General features: G+C 51.0%; 1 protein-coding gene and 1 long non-coding RNA gene across 4 annotated transcripts in view; one reads left to right on the top strand and one right to left on the bottom strand.

Annotated features, from left to right (window-relative positions):
• MCM3AP (minichromosome maintenance complex component 3 associated protein) overlaps nucleotides 1–18,885 on the top strand; it is a 40,194-nt gene that overhangs the window by 3,876 nt on the left and 17,433 nt on the right. For all 3 annotated transcript variants that reach the window (XM_072970606.1, XM_072970597.1, XM_072970614.1), the window contains 15 exons: nucleotides 407–485; nucleotides 714–840; nucleotides 1,935–2,125; nucleotides 3,931–4,070; nucleotides 5,388–5,585; nucleotides 5,953–6,221; nucleotides 7,239–7,401; nucleotides 9,266–9,426; nucleotides 10,030–10,271; nucleotides 10,512–10,711; nucleotides 11,691–11,791; nucleotides 15,166–15,297; nucleotides 15,583–15,696; nucleotides 16,966–17,118; nucleotides 18,152–18,349. In XM_072970606.1, coding sequence (XP_072826707.1) covers nucleotides 407–485; nucleotides 714–840; nucleotides 1,935–2,125; nucleotides 3,931–4,070; nucleotides 5,388–5,585; nucleotides 5,953–6,221; nucleotides 7,239–7,401; nucleotides 9,266–9,426; nucleotides 10,030–10,271; nucleotides 10,512–10,711; nucleotides 11,691–11,791; nucleotides 15,166–15,297; nucleotides 15,583–15,696; nucleotides 16,966–17,118; nucleotides 18,152–18,349 — 2,468 coding nt within the window. The remainder of the gene's footprint in view (nucleotides 1–406; nucleotides 486–713; nucleotides 841–1,934; nucleotides 2,126–3,930; nucleotides 4,071–5,387; nucleotides 5,586–5,952; nucleotides 6,222–7,238; nucleotides 7,402–9,265; nucleotides 9,427–10,029; nucleotides 10,272–10,511; nucleotides 10,712–11,690; nucleotides 11,792–15,165; nucleotides 15,298–15,582; nucleotides 15,697–16,965; nucleotides 17,119–18,151; nucleotides 18,350–18,885) is intronic.
• Nucleotides 1,622–3,365, bottom strand: LOC140698863 (uncharacterized). Its single transcript, XR_012076885.1, has 2 exons — nucleotides 3,240–3,365; nucleotides 1,622–2,091 (listed from the first exon to the last, which is right to left on the bottom strand). It is a non-coding gene; the product is annotated as an uncharacterized lncRNA (long non-coding RNA).

The following is an 18,885-nucleotide window of genomic DNA, read 5'->3' as shown; positions in this document are numbered from 1 at the left end:
GTGTTTGTATATTTTATGGTAAGTTGTACCCCGTGTGTGTCATTTTGCGGCTTCCTTTTGTGTTAAGTGTGACTTGGCAGTCTTTCCATTGTTGCACAGGTAATCAGATGGTGAGAACCATCTCACCAAATGCCTATGAGGCCAAGCTTATGGGGTCCAGCGCAGTGAAGTCATTAATTTTAAAAAGGAGAAGGGCAAATACATGCTTGTGAGACAGGTCAGGGAGGTGAGGACTGTGGCTGCTGTGGCTAGAGGCAGACGGTGGGGTGGGAACGGGGTGGGAACGTGTGGCCGGCAGAGGCACAGCCCTGTTGCACAGAATTCTGCTAATTGCGTTTGACAGTTTAATCTCATTTCCACTGGCCTCCTGATGTCCTCATACTTTGTGTTGTGGACTCTTTTCCAGGCATCTGCAGCCCTCGCTAGGAAGAAGGGGAAAGGTTTGCATAAAGACATGGCTATATTTTGGCACAGAAAAAAAATAAGTGAGTTTTCAGTTGTTCTTTGCACAGTCTCGAATGCTCTGTGTGCAAGGCCTTTAAGCTTGGAGTCTGAGCCCTTTCCTCAGTGCTGGGTGGGGTGCTGTCTCACAGGGTTTCCTTGGGCTCCTTTTACCTTCCTGTAACAATTATCATAATACTTTCTGAGGAAGAAGTTAAAAAGCCCAGTGACTTGTGGTATCATAAACTCTGTTCTGACTGTTGTGTCCTCAGGTCCCAACAAGAAACCCTTTTCCCTCAAGGAGAAGCAGCCCGGCGAGGGTGGAGCTGCCCCGAGCATGGAGGACTTGCCCTTTCAGCACTCCCCTCTGGGCAAGACCGCTGGCCTCCTGAGTAAAAGGTGCGGCTGCTCCTTCCCGGTGCCTGTGGTTCTTGGACTTCTGCTATCACTGACCTAGAGGGCTTCACAGCTGTCCTGGCGGGGCAGGAAAGCGGGTGGGGGATGTGCTGGCCCCCGAGTGGGGGCTGAGGGGTGGGGGGACGCCCTGGGGGAGGCCAAGAGGGAGATGCGCCATGAAGAGGCCGTGGGCTCTGCACTGTCCCCCTCAGCCCCACGGCCCGTCAGTTGCTGTCCTACAGTTCCGTCTGATGGACAAACAGGCAGCAGCTTTCCCCTAGAGCATCGGACTGACCGTAAGACCTGCGTGTCCCCAGTGGCCACTTCTAGCACTGTGGTGTGACTTCCCGTAGGCCCGGCTCACCCCTCCCTGCGCTGCGACTGCACAGCCCTCAGGCGGGTCTGATGTTGTGTACGCCTCACAGGCCCTTGGTGTCCGAATGGGAGTCCTTGCTCCCAGCAGCCTCTTGCCCCTCCTGCCCTCCCCTTGGCTTCTGGCCTGAGGCTCCTGAGTGACCCCCACCTTAGTCCCACAGCAGGCCTGCTTCTGTTTAATCCTTCGCATGGTTTGGCCCGTGTATAGTTTCCCTCACTTTCGTTTTGTAGCTAACAGTTTAGTTGCTGATTTGCTTTTGCTTTTTCCTTTCTTTACATCTTCTTCAACGCTCAAGTCCACAGTGTTGAAAGCCAGCTAGAAAAGGGGAAGCTGAGAGAGGATGCCCAGTTCTCTCTAGTGCACCCTGCCCCTAGGTGGCGCTGTGTGTGAAAACGTGCAGGCGTGGTCTTTCCTCATGTGCTAAAATGGTGTATTTTCAGTCTTAGTTTCATTTCTTTCAGAAGTCTGCAGATAATTCATTTCAGCTGTTTAAGTGGGCGCATCTCACTTTTAAAGAGTATGGAGTCGTTCAGGGTTTTTACATCACAGTGAATAACGGAGCCTTTGTGCTCACCACCAGCGCTCCGGACGTTCATCTCTGGGCGTGCAGCTTGCCAGCTAGAGCCGCATAGCGTCTTAAACAAGGAAGGGCGTGTTGGGTGTGGAGGTGATACCCGTGCCTGGCGGGTGCGCGGCCCTCAGTGTGTCGTCCTCTCCGCAGCTCCCCGGTGAAGAAGCCGAGCCTCCTGAAGGTCCATCAGTTTGAGGGAGACCCTTTCGACTTGGGCTCCGAGGGCTCCGAGGGTCTCGGGCCGTGTGTGCCATCCCTCAGTGCCCTGATAGGTACCGTGGCTGAGACATCCGAGGAGAAGTACCGCCTGTTGGACCAGAGGGACAGAATCATGAGGCAAGGTATGGGTGCGGCAGAGGGGGTCTTCCCGGGAGCCATGCTCCCGTCTGCGGGGCTCTGCTGTCACTGGGTCTCTGGGCCTGTGATGCTCACACACGATCTCTTGCTCACTGGTCTCCCGAGGGGGTGAGTGTAGACGTGTACACAATGCAGAAATGCTTATAATTTCGTCTTATTTTTGGAAGAAAGTTGATAAGCCATTGATCCTTGCTAAATCAAAATAATTTGAAGGGTAATTTTTAGACATTGAGAAAGCACACATAGAAAAGATAAAAATTTTCCATTTAACAGAAATCACCTACAAAATAAACTATGAAAGATGTCAATCCAGGGGAAGGTCTTGAACTCATCACACACAAAGGGCTGATTTCCCAGATATAGAAAGTACTGTAGAGTCAGTGTGAAAAAGACCAAATCCAGTCGAAAAATGAGCAAGAGGTCTGAGAAGGAAGTCTCAGGAGTTGGCTCTTAAGTGTGTGGAAAGTGTCCCTGTCACACGGTGGGAGAGGCAGATCACACCCCGGGCGGTGGCGTGTCCCCGGCGGCCAGGTGCTGGCCGTGGGCGGGCTGTTCCAGAGGACGCAGGTTGGCAGTATCTCTCAGGCTCTGAGGACTCATGCCTTTGACCAGCATTCCCTGTAGGAGTGTTTCCCACAAGCATTCCCCATGTGAGTGTAGTTCACTTGCAAGGTGGTTTGTGATGACAAAGATTGGAAACGGTCCACACAAAGGGATTCTAAACAGAAAGAAGACTGGGGTTTCTTTATGAAAATGGTCAATATTTATTGTGAAGTGGGAAAAGCAAGTGTTGGAAGTGCCTACCAGTCGTGTACGGAAAGGGGGGAGGTGTGCGTGTGCCCATATATATGTGAGTGAGCCTGCATGAAGGTCAGGACATGCGGAAGGGTTGCTCGTGGTGATGGGGCAGAGGAGGCAGGTGGGGGGCCATCTTGCACATTTTTGTACCTTTGGCACATTGAACCGTGTGGATGTATTTAAAACCTATTCAAAGGGTAGGCACCCTATTAACAGTGGATACTATGTGCAGCGACCAAAAATAAAAGGGGACAGCACACGTGCTCTTCTCTGCAAAGTGTTTTTAGAATTAAATTTTACCTTTAGGATTTTCTTCTTTGTAGAAGCTTGGATAAGTGGAATAATCACAGTGCCTCCTTAACACAGTAATAAAACCTGAAAATAATAAGAATAATACGTTATGGCGTTGACATGGTGATTTTCATATTCCAGAAATAAAATTATTACTAGATACCGGAATTTAAAAAAAAAAAGTAAGATGTGAATGTGTTGAATTGTGAGGTCATTGCATTCCATTTCATTTAAGATACTCTTACAACTATTTCATTCTGTGGGTATTAATAGTGGTTTATTCAGGTCAGGACCCAGGTAACTTCCATTATGTGATTCCTGTTGTATTAAAAACGTGATGAAATACTGGCATGTTTAGAATACTGGCGTTTACCAAATGGACCCTGTTAGAGTACACCACAGCAAGTGTGTGAGCCCTGAGGCGGCGCTGGGGGCAGCAGACGCCCACGTGGGCCCCTCTGCCAGTGCCGGGAGGGCAGGCCGTGAGGATCTTCGTGACCTTGGTGTCCTGTCGCCCGGTGTGATAGGCTGTGCTTTCCTTTCTCTAAAGCCTGGTTTTTTTTTTAACGTTTTCTTTCCTTTCTTTTGTAGTTTGTGTGGTGTTTATTTTTATTTTTCCTTTTATCATCATGGAAATGCACCGCTCTGGCGTCCTCATAACTGTGTGGTGCAGTCTTACTTTTTACTTGATGTTGTTCAGCACGAGTGAAAAGAACCGACCTGGATAAAGCGAGGACTTTTGTTGGGACGTGCCCGGATATGTGTCCTGAGAAGGAGCGGTACATGCGAGAGACCCGGAGCCAGCTGAGCATGTTTGAAGTGGTCCCCGGGACTGACCAGGTGGAGTCCCGCGTCCCCGGGGGCCCCTCTCCAGGCTGCTGTCCCCGTTGGGTCTTCAGGGTGGAGGTGGGATGCGCTGGGGACGGAAGGCTTGCTTTGTAATTTCTGTACACGTTGATCCTTGATTCGGGTGTTTCCTTCTCTGGGGGTGGTGCGGATGTGCTGTTAACAACCGTGTCACATTGTTCATGCTGTGAGGTGTGTGTGTGTGGCTGGACCACGTGGCTCCCTAAGGTGTAGAAGTAGACACAGATTTGTTTCATTAATTAAACTTTTTTTTACAGTTCTTTTTTCCTTTCAATTTTATCCCTATCCTTTTTTTATGTTTATGTTTTGTGCGCTTGAGACTATGCTCTAGAAGTGATCTGGTGTGACTCTTTTCTCTTAAGATTTTATTGTGAGCATTTTCTTTTGTTACGGTAAAGTCTTCATAAGCACTTAAAATTTTAAATGTAGGCATATGATTTGATTGCTTTGCTCTGTAAAGCTCCCCATTTTGCAGCCATTTGATAGGATGCTTCTAGTTTTTCAGTGTTGTGAATGGTTCTGTTGGGCATGCTGTGTGTGATGTGTCTGAGGTTCTGATGAACCTGAGGACGAAGAGCAGCAGCAGAGCTGCGACTTCCTTAAGGCTCCTGAGCGCGTCAGTGCGTGCGCCCAGATTGTTTCCCCAGAACTCTGCACTGTTTTAGGTTCTTTTGCTGTCTGTGAACTTGGCTTGTGTCTTCTTTCCTGGCCGGTGGTTTTACGGCTGCCTGACTCGGGGTCCCCAGCACTTGTCCCGGCAAAGGCCAGGGCTCCTGCCCCCGGAAACTGAAGACAGCTGGTGGATGCCCGGGGCCCAGACTTGCTTCTACCCTCAGACATGTCTTCAGCCTCTTTCTGCAGGTGGAAGGTGCAGCTCCCCCACGCCCTGCTGCGCCCTGCCCCGAGGCCCTTCTTACTCTTTATATCTGTGTAGACTTAATCTGGCGTTTGAACATGGCTGAGACTGTTTAAAATCTTTAGCATCCTCTGCCTGTCACACCTCTGTCCTTGGAGCCAAGCAGGTGTATCTTCACTTACATTCGTTCTGCTTTTTGATGTAACAGCCTCTTATCGTCACTTCTTGTCATGTTTGCCAAATACAAGTTCCTCAGTTTGTTTTATTTTTGAATTTTGTCACCTCCAAAGAGAAATTTTACGTTTTAAACTTGTATTCTGCAGTACTGACTAAATTGGAGTGTGTGAGATTTCCCCCCTCATTTTAGGGCACAGTGGCTGGGAGACTGGCCCAGCACCTGCCAACTAGCGGCTTGTCCCTATTTGTGCCCTCAGGTGGACCATGCAGCGGCCGTGAAGGAGTACAGCCGCTCCTCGGCCGACCAGGAGGAGCCGCTGCCGCACGAGCTGCGTCCCTCCGCAGTGCTCAGCAGGACCATGGACTACCTGGTGACCCAGATCATGGACCAGAAGGAGGGCAGCCTGCGGGACTGGTACGACTTCGTGTGGAACCGCACACGGGGCGTACGGAAGGTACCGGCCACTTCCGAGAGGGAGCTGGAAAACACGTGATTCCAGAGTGAGGGCGAGAGTTCTTGTTTCTTTACTCAGTTACGTTTCATCTGTAAGCAGAAATACGCTATTATTTAAAAACAGTACAAAGCCCTGTTAAAATGTGCTTCAGGGGCTTTGCTTCAATTTAAAATCTGAGAAATTCAGGTACTAAGCATGATTTTTCTAATAATTGATTCTTACAATGGGAATATGTTCATGAGATCTGTGTGTATACGATGTATACAAGGTTTGTGTGTGTGTGTGTGTGTGTGAACGCGTGCATGCAGGGCTGCCTGCGTGCGTGTGAACCGTGTGCATGTGTAACGCTCCGCCCCGCTGTGCCCAGGACATCACGCAGCAGCACCTGTGTGACCCGGTGACTGTGTCCCTGATTGAGAAGTGCACCCGGTTTCACATCCACTGCGCTCACTTCATGTGTGAGGAGCCCATGTCCTCCTTCGATGCCAAGATCAACAATGAGAACATGACCAAGTGCCTGCAGAGTCTGAAGGAGATGTATCAGGACCTGAGGAACAGGGGCGTCTTGTGTGCTCGCGAAGCAGAGTTCCAGGGCTACAACGTTCTGCTCAGTCTCAACAAGGGGGACATCCTCAGGTGAACCACCAGACGCAGGAGCTCGCCTGGGCTGTGGGGAAGGGCAGGCTCTCACGGGGGAAGCGCTGCCAGGACGAGTGGTGCCGGTCGCATGCTTTCTCTGGTGTCCAGCGCTAGGACGTCAGTGGGAAGGCTGGGCAGTCCCTTGAGCTGAGTCACCAGGGGTGGAAGGGTCGGGGTGTGCGCCATCCCAGAGGGGACCCCAGGCACTGCCGTAGAGCCCTCCCTCCTGTCAGCAGGAGAAAGTGAGGCGGAATTGGCTCAGTGGGAAGAGCAGGCGAGGGGAGCAGGGCAGGAGCGCTGAGCGTCCCTGTCAGAGCTGCTGGTGTGCACACACCTCGGCAAAGATCTGAGCGGTAGGAGGAGAAAACTGGGGGAGAAGTGCTCAGCGTGGTTAAGAATGAATTTAGACCTTGCTCTGATATGTCCTTAGGCATTCATAGGAGAAATACGTCCGAGTCCCCTGGGCCCCTGTTCCTGGTTTGGGGAAACTGATTCCCTATTTGTGCCGAAACTCTTTCCACTTGGCATTTTCTCTGAGAACCTGGCTGCAGAATATCTAGATGTGGGATTGATTTTAAGTTTTAAAATTAAGCCTCAGAGATAAACTAGTTATGGAAAAAAGGCTTTGTAGTCTTCATATGTGATAGGCATTTGTCCCCTTTCTTGAAAAATTCAGTCGAATCAGTTTATTTTTAAACAAAACAAAGCTAAACTCTCTCTTAAATGTTGTCATTAAACACAGCTGGCAGGCAGTTGGCACTGAAGTAGCTCTTCGATCATCAGTTCTTAAAGTGTTGCTTAAATTTGTTTACTTTATGCATCATCACTTCAAAGAAAGCCTTTTACCGATCCAGCCCAAGGCTGGTGGCTTTGACGTTCGTGAACCGTGAAGGTATTGGCACACGTGACCATCTCAGTGAGGCTGAAATCTGTTTTATTATTAGATCTATTTTCATGGAAATTGTGTCTAATTAAGATGAATTTTTAACTCCTGTCATCTCCTTTAATTAACAGAGAAGTGCAGCAGTTCCATCCTGCCGTCAGAAACTCCTCTGAGGTGAAATTCGCTGTTCAGGCTTTCGCTGCGTTGAGCAGTAATAACTTTGTGCGGTTTTTCAAGCTGGTCCAGTCAGCATCTTACCTGAACGCGTGTCTCTTACACTGCTACTTTAATCAGGTGAGTTCTGTTGCTGTTGCTGTAGAAGGGAAGATCGCAGGTTGCTCTTCAGACCTGGGACTGGAGCGTCTCCGCAGGTCCTGGCCTAAGTCTTTGCAGCGGCCCTGAGTGGATTCTGGTGGCACCCCGTTCACAGGGTTGGCGCTGCCGATCACCAGTGGACGAGACTATCCAATGGAAAATACTGTTCTCATGGTTCAAACGAGAAATTTCTTTAGAATGACCTAACTTGAGTTCAGTGCTGTCATCTGACGTGGAGACAAAGAAACCGAAAAGCAGCCGTTGCAGCACAAACACCTGAGCTAAGCTCCTTAGTGATGATCAGCCTTAGCACTTGGAGCAAGCCTGGCGGGCGCAGAGTTCATGTCAACAGATGTCTGAAGCGGCTGCTTGTTGTTGCCTGCTGTGCTGCGCACGGGGGTTGCAAAGACGGGAAGACTCGTCTCTCACCTGGGCTCAGACTTCCAGTCGGGCTCCTGGGGACGATAACAAGGCAGCCCCCAGGCCCGCCTCACAGCATGCCTGGTTCTGCCGCCGTAGCTGCGGGGGTGCAGGGCTGCCACCTGGAGTCCTCTCTGGGAGCCCCTGGGGGCCCCTGGGTGGGGAGGGCCTGCCTGGGAGACCTCAGGAGCCCGCCTGGGGCTGCTGTTGTGACTCCGGGTCGTCTTCCTTCTTCGGCCACAAGTCCTCCAGTGAACGGTGACTAGAGCACCAGCACTCCGCAGGCAGAGACTCTCTGCCTGTTGCTCATTGTCAGACCTGACCGTTTCCAGCAGGACTGAAATTCTGGAACAAACGATGTGCCACGAGGGCATTCTGTAAAGTTGATACATACAGCTGATGGTTCATATTTTTACAATGATTACTTAACGTTACTGGAATGTTGACCATTTGTGCCCATCTTAATAATTAAACTGAAGAGAAATTTAAGTGTTTTTTCTTTAGAAAAGCAAAGCATTTCATAGCAGTGGCCCATGGGCCCAGTGTCTCCTGGACCTGCTATCCTGCTTCCTCTGTCCTCAGCTGCACCTGCAGTGACACCTTCCGCCCCTCTAGCCCCCGGTGCACTCCTGCCGCAGGACCTTTGCACTTGCTGTTCTTACTGCTGTTCTTTCTCCTGCAGAGCCGTGCAGTGCTGCACCCCTGGGCAGGACCGTCTTGGCCACCCAGCCTGTCAACGCCCTGCCCTCCTCCTGTGCTTCCCCTCTTATGCTGTCACTGTTAAACGCACTGCATTTGGTATATCCATCTTGTTCAGTGTTGGTCTCTCCAGACGTCAGCTCTGTAAACACAGGGACCTTGTCTGTTCACGGCTGTGCTCTCAGCACGAACAACGCCAGCCACGGAGTGAGCCCTGTGAGTGCTGGTTGGGTTGGTTACAGAGCACTGAAGAGGGGTCTCAAAAGTTACCGAGTCCTGGACCAGACCACTTGTCCGCTATTTTCATGTTTCCCGTCTAGTTTTAAAGCACTTATTATGAGGGTGAAGCAGCTTTGTCTCTGGCTTTTGTTAAGTTTCACTTTGCACACCATGCTGCCGTCCCCGTGGTGGTTTTAGCAGCTACACAGCTTTTCGTTGCGTGGATAACACACAGTGCTCTGCCCGGCCCTGCTTCTGGGTGGTTTGTTTCCTAGTTTTCTTATAAATAAAGCCTTCATGGCCCAGCCTTTTCTGTGTGTGAAACTTTGCTTCACATCATTCTGGCATATTCCACTGAGCAGACGGCCTGATGAGCACTCAACCTGGGACCCAAGTGGCTTCCTGGGGGCCTGAGCCACCGCAGGAGCTGGTCCCTGCACCGGCAGGTCTGTGGTCATGGGGCACTTGACCCATGAGACCGCAGCGACTTGGCTTCTCCTTTCAGATCCGCAAGGATGCGCTCCGGGCACTCAATGTCGCGTACACGGTGAGCACGCAGCGGTCCACCGTCTTCCCCCTGGACAGTGTGGTGCGTATGCTGCTCTTCAGGGACAGTGAAGAGGCCACGGACTTCCTCAACTGCCACGGCCTCACTGTTTCCGACGGGTAAGAGCCAAGGGTGGAACTGCTGAGCCGTCACCTTCTTTCCCTTTTCTGGTCAGGGCAGGGGAGCAGGGGAGCGCGCTAGCCGGCCTTTCACAAGCTGCTGAAGGACCTGACGGCAGAGGCTGGGGCCTTTCTCACTCCATCCCTTAGATGCCTCGCCGGCCGACCGGTGTCGGCAGGCCAGGCTGGGACTCTGCTGCGGTCAGGGCAGTCAGAGAACCTGGTGAGACTGGACACCCCCCTGCCCCCAGTGCCCCCAGGAAGTGGCCGCTTGTGTCCGGAGTGGGTTTTCTGGCCCGTCCCCCTCTCACTCCTTACCCCACCCTTGCCTGCTGCCTGCAGACCTGCTGTCGGGATGAGCCAGGAGCTCGCAGGCGAGTGTCACCCCTGCGGGGCTGCTTGCAGCTCGTCCAGGCGGCCCCAAGTCAAGGAGGTGGCGGGCTGGCAGAGTGGGTGCTGTGGGCCAGGCCGTGGGATCAGCCTTTGTTGTCCCCCTCGTTTCCATGTGGCCGTCTGGTGACACAGTGACTGTGGGCACCGAGAGGGTGGAGGCTGGCTTCTCACTGTGTGGCGCCTCTGTGTGGTTCTTTGTGGTCTCCGTAGCTGTGTCGAGCTGAACCGGTCCTCGTTCCTGGAACCAGAGGGCTTATCCAAGGCCAGGAAGTCGGTGTTCATCACCAGGAAGCTGATGGTGTCAGTTGGGGAAATTGTGAACGGAGGGCCATTGCCCCCCGTCCCTCGTCACACCCCCGTGTGCAGCTTCAATTCCCAGAACAAGTATGTTGGAGACAGCCTGGCCGCGGAGCTGCCCGCGGGCACTCAGAGACCTGGCATGGACGCAGTGGGTAAGTGAGGCTGCGGTTGGGAGGGGCCGGTCGTATGTCCCTCTGCTGCCCCTCGTGTGGGCTCGGGTGGACACCAGCTCTGTGCAGGAGCGGCCTGATGGCTCCCAGGGCCACAGGGCTTGGTTCCCACTGGTGGAGTGTACCCTGCGCTGTCACTCCCCAGGGGGTGCCCGTGGCGGTCTGCTCAGGGAGGGTGGCCTAGGGGGTCCTCACTGCCCATTTTGGCCTGTCTCCTTGCAGGTGGTGGGGGAGGAGAGGAGTGCGGTGCAGAGGCGGACGCACCCCGGCCGGCTCTCCCCCCGCAGCCTCTTCCCACGTCAACACCAGCACCTCTGCCTCACCTCCCGGCACTGGCCCCAGGTGCCGCGCCCAGCCTCTTCCAGGCCCCCGTGCAGCCGGAAATCCTGCCTGCGAAGCCTGGGCCTGGGTACTCCGATGCGGTAAGGAGCCTTCAGGCGGGGCTCTGAGGAGCCTGTTGCGCACGAACACCCCGCAGTGTCTGATGTCCGGTCTGACCATTGTCTGTGGACTGAACCCACCGAGCTGGTTGTGTGTGTGGCCCAGCATGGTGGATCACAGGACCCTGGCCCACAGGCCCAGGCCTCTGCCTCTCAGACGAGGAGCCTGAGGCAGGTCCCCTGTTCTGAAGGGCTGTGGTAAAGCTTTGGAGGATAAACCGAAGGGTTTTCATCGACCTGATGCTATTAAACCAGCACTGCCTTGTGCCGTGGGCTTCTGGAGCAGAGAGCTCTGTGCACGTGCCTGTCTCTGTGGACCCCTGTACACTCCTGTAGTGTGGGCTGTGTTGCTGGTCCATGGAGGGCCTTGCCCACAGTCACTTAGCCTCAAGTGGCAGAGCTGAGGCCACCCCACCAGGTTCACCAAAGAACCCTTGTCTTCATCGACGCCATCAGAGCAGTATCTCTTAAGTGCTCCCTGCCCCAGCGCCGTCCTGCGCCCCTTACGTGTCTGCCTTAAATGATGCTTGGGTGAGCTGGGAGACACATCGACTGGGGACATGTGAGATCACAGACAGCACTGCGTGCCCACTTGTGGGCACGTTCCTGGGGTCAGCATGCCCCTGACGGGTGGTCCTGGGGCCAAGCAGGGCCTGTTCACTACACAGGTCATGTGACTCAATCTCGCCACCCTGTTGCTTGGGCAGACACTGGACACCACCCCCCTGGGCGTCAAGGAGGCCTGAGGAGGAGAGTGAATCTGGACCACAGCAGCTGTGGATGTTGGATGTGGGGGTGGCACTGGGGCCGTCAAGCTGGCGTCCAGGCGGGACATTCCGTAGCGTCTCTGTGGCTCTGTGCCCTCGACTGCAGAGTCAGAGTGTTTGGCTGTAAGCTGAGTCTGGATTGAGTCAGTGTTTCTCATGGCCTGCGCTACTGACCCCATCTGACCTCTCCTTAGGACCTGGCCCAGGTGGTGGACGAGCTCATCCAGGAGGTTCTCCAGATGGACTGCGAGGAAGTTGGTGCCGCCGGGGCGGCCTTCGCAGCCACAGCCCTGGGGTAAGAGCTCTTGAGCGTCTACACTCTCGGGGGCCACTCTCTGCCTCTGGATGCTTCCTCCTAAAGCTGCGCTCAGTCTTCAACAGGAAGCTGCCGCTACCCACTGGCACAGGTGTACATGTTGGTCTTGCCGACTAGGTGGGTGGAAATCCCCAGGTTCTTGACCTCCTGACTGTCACTGGTGGGTAGTTTCTGTCTGTGTTTTTTGAGAAGCACTGGATTTATTAACGTTGTAAATTAAAAACCTATTTTTCTTTAAAGGTTAAATATGACTTAAAAATCTAGTAATGATTAGTTCATTCTGTTAAAAAATAAAAACCCTCACTTGATCTTGGATTAAATTTCACTTTATAAATTTGACAGATTAAATTCCTTGAAACATCTTATACCATTTGTATTTTGCACCATGATGAAATTTCCTTAGGCATTTCAATCTTCATTTATAAATTTTATATATCCGATTTTGTCTAATACTTCAAACATCTAGTCTTGTTAAATTTAATAATCAAAAATCTTTCCAAAATCAAGTAACTTTTGTAGTTAATAGTTAATTAAAATCTGGTAAATTTACTAAATCAGACTTTCCCTAAGGATTTCAAACGACTTTTAAAAATCCTAGTAGACGTAAAATGACACAAAGATATGGAAGGGCATTATTTCACCCATACAAATGTAGTTTATACAGAAGGCTTGATCTTGTTCATACTCTTGTTCATTTTTTTAATGCTAGAGATAGGTACATACTGTATGTGACGGAGCTAAAAATAAATAGGATTTTCATGGGCTTAATAATTTTTTTAAATCTGCGTAAGATATGTATAATAAAATTTACCATTTTAACCATTTTTAAGTGCACAACCCAACAGCATTACGCATGTTAACACAGTTGTGTCTTTCACCACTATTTCCGCGTCTGTTTCTGAGTGGCACCCTGTTAAACGTGTGCACACGCGTACGCATGTACACAGACCACGTTCCGTTTATTTGCCTGGGCTCGCGTTGTTTCCGCCACTCGGCTGTTGTGAGTAACACTGCTGTGGACGCTGGGGCACGGGTGGCCGAGTCCCTGCTTTCAGATCTCAAGGGCGTCTGCCTGGGAGTGGAGTTGCTGGATCATATTTTCTATTTAAAATTTGGGAGGAAAATCATCAGACTGTTTTCCATAGTGGCAGCACCATTTTTGCATCGCCACCAGCAGTACACAAGGTTCCAGTTTCTCTGCGTTCTTGCCAACACACGCTATACTTTTTTTCTTTTTTTAAATAGTAACCATCATAATGTGTGAAATAGTAGTGCACTGTAGTTTTAATTTGCATTTCTTTAATGACTGGTGATGTTGAGTGTCTTTTTATGTAATTACATTTGGGCCACTTGTGTATCTTTGCAGAAATGTCTGCTTAGGTCTTTTGCCCGTTTTTGAGTATTTTTGGTTGTTGAATTGCGGGGCGTTTTTCGCATTCTGGGCATTAGTCCCTTGTCAGACACATGATTTGCAGTTTTTCTTCCCATTTTGTGGGTTGTCTTTTCACTCTCTGGATGGTGCTCTTTGATGAACAAAAGTTTTCAATTTTTATATAATCCAATTTATCTATTTTTTTCTTTTGTTGCCTGTGCTTTTTGTATTATAGTCAGGAAACCATTGCCAAATTCAGTGTTGCGGAGATTTTCCCTATTTTTTCCCTAAGAGTCTTATAATTTTAGCTCTTAAGTCTAGGTCTTTGATCCATTGTTACTGCATTTTTATGTATCGTGTAAGATAAGGATCCAGCATTTTCCTTTTGTGTAGGGGCATCCAGTTTTCCCAGCACCAACGCTGAAAGGACCGTTTTTCCCTTTTTGAACGTCCTTGGCACCCTGTTGGAAAGCACTTGACCATACGCATGAGGATTTCGGGGCTCTCTGTTCTATTCCTTTGATCTGCATGTCTGTTTTCATGTTAGTGCCACATTTTTCACTTGATCACTGTGGCTTTGTAGTAAGTTGTTACGGAGTTTTGAAATGACAAAGTGTGACTCCTTCAGCCTTGTTTCGACTTTGTTTCTCTTTTTCAAGACCGTTTCCCTACTTGGAGGCCCTTGAAGTTCCCTGGGAATTTTAGGATGGGTTTTTCTGTTTCTGCAAAAAGTTACGTCGGGGTTTTATTGGTGATTGCGTTGCATCTGTAGATTGCTTTGGGTAGTGCTGACATCTTAACAGTGTTAAGTCTTTCAATCCATGAACACGGATGTCTTTTCATTTGCTTATGTCTTCCTTAACTTCTTTCAGTGGTGTTTTATAATTTTCATTGTACAAGTCTTTCATTTCCTTAGTAAAATTTATTCCTAATTATTTTATTCTTTTTGTTGCTTTTGTAAATGACATTTTTTCTCAGTTTCACTTTCAGAACATTTGTTGCTAGCATACAGAAATGGCATTGAGTTTTGTGTATTGATCCAACATAGCTGAATTTTTTTTTATAATAGGTTTTGAGTGTATTCCTTCGGATTTTCTATATATGAGCATGTCATCTGTGAATACACATAGTTTTCTTCTTCCTCGCCAGTCTGGATGTTTTTTATTTTTTCTGTCGAATTGCTCTGGCTATAATTTTCAATATGGTGTTGAATAGAAATGGCGAGTAGGGCGCTCTGCCTTGTTCCTGGTCTTAGAGGGAAAGCTTCCTGGCTTCCACCGCGGAAGGCGGTGTTGGCTGTGGATGTGTCATGTATGGTCTTCATCATTTTGAGGAAATGCCCCTCTTTTTCTAATTATGGAGTGCTTCTGTCATGAAATGGTGTTGAGTTTGTCAGGTGCTCTTCATTAATGGAGGTGATCATTTTATTAATGTGATTGTATTATAGCCATTTTCACTTGTTGAACCACTGTTGCATTCCATGGATGAATACCACTTCGTCGTGTTGTATAATCCTTTAAATATAATTGCTTAATTTTGGTTTGTTAGTGTTTTGTTGAAGATTCTTACTTCAGTATCCATAAGGGATACTGGTGTGTAGTTTTCTTGTGGTGTTTGTGTCTGGCTTTGGTATCGGGCCAAGGAATGCTGGCCTTGCAGATTCGTTAGGAAGTGTTCCTTGTTCCTCGTTTTTAAGAAAAGTTTGAGAAGGACTGGTGTTATTCTTGAAGTGTGTGGTAGAATGTGGTCTTTTCTTTGCTGGGAAGGGTTTTAACACCCAAACTCTACTAATCGTGGGTCTGTTCAGATTTTGTTTCTTTCCGAGTCATTTTTGATAGACTGTGTGTAACTATGTGCTTGATTTTTATATTAAAAGCCTAATAAGTGCTTTTTTCCTTGCTGGTGTCAGAGGTTTAGTGATACGATTTGCTTAGCTTTTATTTATTCTAAAATTCAGAACAATATCCATTTGCTCCATTAGGGTTGCCAGTGCTGCTATGGAGGAGCTGTTAACAGCTGCAACCACGGGCATTTTGAGGCACGTTGCAACCGAAGAAGTGACCAAGGAACGGGAGCGGAAGGAGGAGGAGAGGCGGCGGGCCGAAGAGGAGAGGTGAGTGCGTTGTGCCTGCGCGGCACACAGGGCTCGGGGTGTGGACGTGGGGGAGCCCGCCCTAGCTTGGCCACTCCCGCCTGCTCCCCTGCGCTGGGGTCAGGCCTGTGCTCAGCCCGCGCCTCAGGCACTGTGGCCGCGGGAGCTGGAGCGGGGTGGCCGTGTGGCCGTGTGGCACGCCCAGGGGGTCAGGCCTGCCACTCTGGCGGCACAGCGCAGACCCCGCGTGCGAGCTCCCAGAGTGTGCAGCACTCAGCTCTCCTGCCCTTTTCATCCTGCCCTTAGGCTGAAACAAGAGAGGGAACTGCTGTTGACTGAGCTGGGCCAGGGCCTGGCCGCAGAGCTGACGGAACTCGTGGTGACGGAGTGTGTGAGGGAGACCTGCACCCAGGAGTTGAAGTGAGCGCAGCGCCGGTCTGGGCTGGAGGGAACGGGAGGGCTGTCGAAGCGCGGTCTTGACAAGAGCGTATCTTCTGCTTTTCCAAACACTGAAATGCGGTCCCTGCTTCCAGAGAGGGCCCCTCTTTCCCGCTCATCCTCCCATGGACCCTGCCCGGGGCGTGAGGACGTGTCTGTTAGTGGGAGAACGCGCTGGTGGTCTTGTCCACTCAGGTTGCTGGCTGTTGGTATTTCTCAAGTAGAAGATCCTTTCACTTATTCTGAACGTCAGAAGATTTGCTTGTATCATCTCACTTAAGACATCATTAGTTTCAGTGCCAGGCTTCAGGGAAGAAGCAAGTTCGGCTGTGCTGGGAGATCTGTCCTTGGGCTTAAGCTCCCCTGAGAGCCCTGCCGCCTGTGGTGCGGGTGGGGAACACAGGAGGCGGGCGTGCTGTTGAATTAGTTTCTTTCCATTTCCATTAACTGGGAGTCTAAGCGAGAGACCTCACAGTGATGGGTATTTGTTCTTAATCCTGGGGAGAGGCATTAGGAGATGAGTAAGACCCAGGACTCACTGACATGCAGGGAACCCCAGGGCTGTCCCACCCACCACAGCGGATGGCTGTTGGAAGTGGGTCTTGCCTGTTCAAGTGTCTTTAATTTTGGATATCTATCTACCTACCTATCTATCCATCCATCCATCCGTCTGTCCATCTCTATTTTTTCAGTGGGGCGACTGGGGATTGAACCCAGGACCTCGTGCATGCTCAGCACACGCTCCACCACTGAGCTGTGCCCCCTGTGCCTAAACATCCTGGGTAAAGGCCTCTGTGCTCCCTTGGCGGATAGGACTCTCAGACGCTGGTTTACCTGCCGACCGCTGTAACATGACCTTAGTCTGTCCGCCTCAGCGGTTGCCCCATGAAGTGCTGGAGACTCATCTAACTGCAAACGTCAGATGTTGCCGACGAGAAGATACTTCATTATCTTAATGGTTATTTAAAAATTAGAATTTCTAACTACTTTTTTAAGGTAAACGTTTGCTTCTTGCCTATTTATAAGGGCCCTACTGGAGCTGTAACCTGGCATCCTGTGCCATTTAGTTCTTTTTCCTCTGTCTTGCCAGATGTCTGTGCATTATATAAAGTGAAAATCTTAAAGCTTTTCTTGCAGCAAAGACATCGTTACATTTCAGTATTAAGGACGTGGACTCCTGCACTCCTGAGGCAAGCCCTCGGCTTGGGGTCTTGGGTACAGCATCTCCCATGCACTTGCTCTCTTCCCTAGGAGCGCGGTGGAGACAGACCAGAGAGTCCGCATGGCCCGCTGCTGTGAGGATGTCTGTGCCAGCCTGGTGGGCTTGTTTCTCGGGGAGGAAATTTTCCAGACTGCAAAAGAGACCCTCCAGGAACTTCAGTGCTTCTGCAAGTATCTCCAGCGGTGAGCGCCATGTCCTTACGGATGAACTCAGTGTACACGAGGAGAATCTTTTACAAAGATTATACTTTCAGAAACAGTTAATCATCCACACATAACAGGTTCCTTCCTGAAGGGTATAAACTAGGGATAAATGAGGAATTAGACTGGGAAGGGGGCGGGTCTGTGTTTCAACAGATACTCATAGGCAGCTTTCTGTTGTTTACCCTGTGTGCTGACGCAGGGAGATGGCTGTGAACAAGCCAGCTTACGTCTGCACACACGCATGTGGATGAATTTCAGAAACATAATGTGTGATGCCAAGCAGCAGTTCTTTGGGAAATATGTGCAACAGACAGTGAATGTCACACTCAGTAGGCTCTTTTGGATTTGTGTACAGTAGTCTGACCCTCAAGGAAGGACGGAGAACAGTGACATGAACCCAGCGTAACGGTTTCCTGTGGGGCGAGAGGGCACGTGACTGACCGGGGCTGTGGGCGGCAAGCGCTGGTCTGGCCACCGCTCCTCAGCTGGACAGGAAGGTGTGGGTGTTCGCTTTGTCGTGAATCTTTAAGATGGGTGCACGTGTGTTATGTATGTTGTGATTAATTTCACAATAACGTTTAAAATAAGGAGCAGTGCACTTGGCAGCTGCAACTGTATACAAGGGAGTTCCGTGAGGAATGAGTTCCCCTTCCACCGAGACCCCGTCTCCCTCCTCGGAAGCAGCAGCTGCTTGTGTGCCCGGCCAGAAACCTCTGCCCTCTGTGTGGTGCTCGGCACAGTGGGCATGCGTTCCCTCCCCTGTGCTGAGCTTTTCCGGACTCCCTTTGGCAGGAGGCGGAGGCCTGACTGCGGCAGCCCCGTGGCCCTCCTGCACTGAGGTGTGGCGTTGCCAGAATGCACCACGAGTGACCCCACTGGTAGACTTTCACGTGGCTTTCTCTCTAGCTGAAAAAGACCTGAACGTATTGCCAGAAACTGTTTTTTGCGTGTTAAGCTGGAGGTGTTTGAACCGTGAAAACACCCAGTGATGACGCTTTGGTTTGTACTCCAGGTGGAGGGAAGCTGTTGCCGCCCGGAAGAAACTGAGGCGCCAGATGCGGGCCTTCCCGGCGGCGCCCTGCTGTGTGGATGTGAACGACCGGCTGAAGGCTCTGGCGCCCAGCGCAGAGTGCCCCATTGCTGCGGAGAACCTGGCCAAGGGCCTCCTGGACCTGGGCCATGCGGGGAAAGTGGGCATCTCCTGCACTAGGTCAGTGCCCAGCCTGCCCAGGGCCTCCAGTTGCCCTAGTTGCCCCAGCCGGCTTTAGAAAGAGCGGGGATTACCTTGTGTGTTTGTGAGGAAGGCAGGTGGAGTCTGGGAAGGTGGAGACGGATGCAGGTTAGTGTGGACGTCCGACTTGCTCTCTCCGCCGTGAGTTCACACGCATTTTCCCCTAAAACACTCATGGTCCTGCTCATCAAGTTTTCCCTGTACTTACCTTTCTCCTCGCCTCCCTGGCTGAAGGACACCATTCCGTGCACACTCGGTGGTGGAGCCAGAGGCCCCCAGGGACCTTGCTCCTCCCCACCGGTCCCCTCTGCTTCTCTGTCGTTCCCGCTGCTGCCTCGCTCACGCTGCCCTCTGTCTTCTGCGGCAGCATTTTAGCAACTCCTGCTCGCACCCTCTGGTCACTCCACTCGCAGGGCTCCCGCCTTGCGTCCCCCAGGCATGGCCCTCCCTTCCTCTCCTCCCATCACCCTGAGCACACCCGGCTCCCTGCTTGGGCTCTTGCTTCAGCTGCCTAA

This window comes from Vicugna pacos, chromosome 1 (genome assembly GCF_048564905.1).
Source record: "Vicugna pacos chromosome 1, VicPac4, whole genome shotgun sequence".
Classification (NCBI taxonomy): domain Eukaryota; kingdom Metazoa; phylum Chordata; class Mammalia; order Artiodactyla; family Camelidae; genus Vicugna; species Vicugna pacos.
This window is presented reverse-complemented; position numbering and strand designations above follow the sequence as displayed.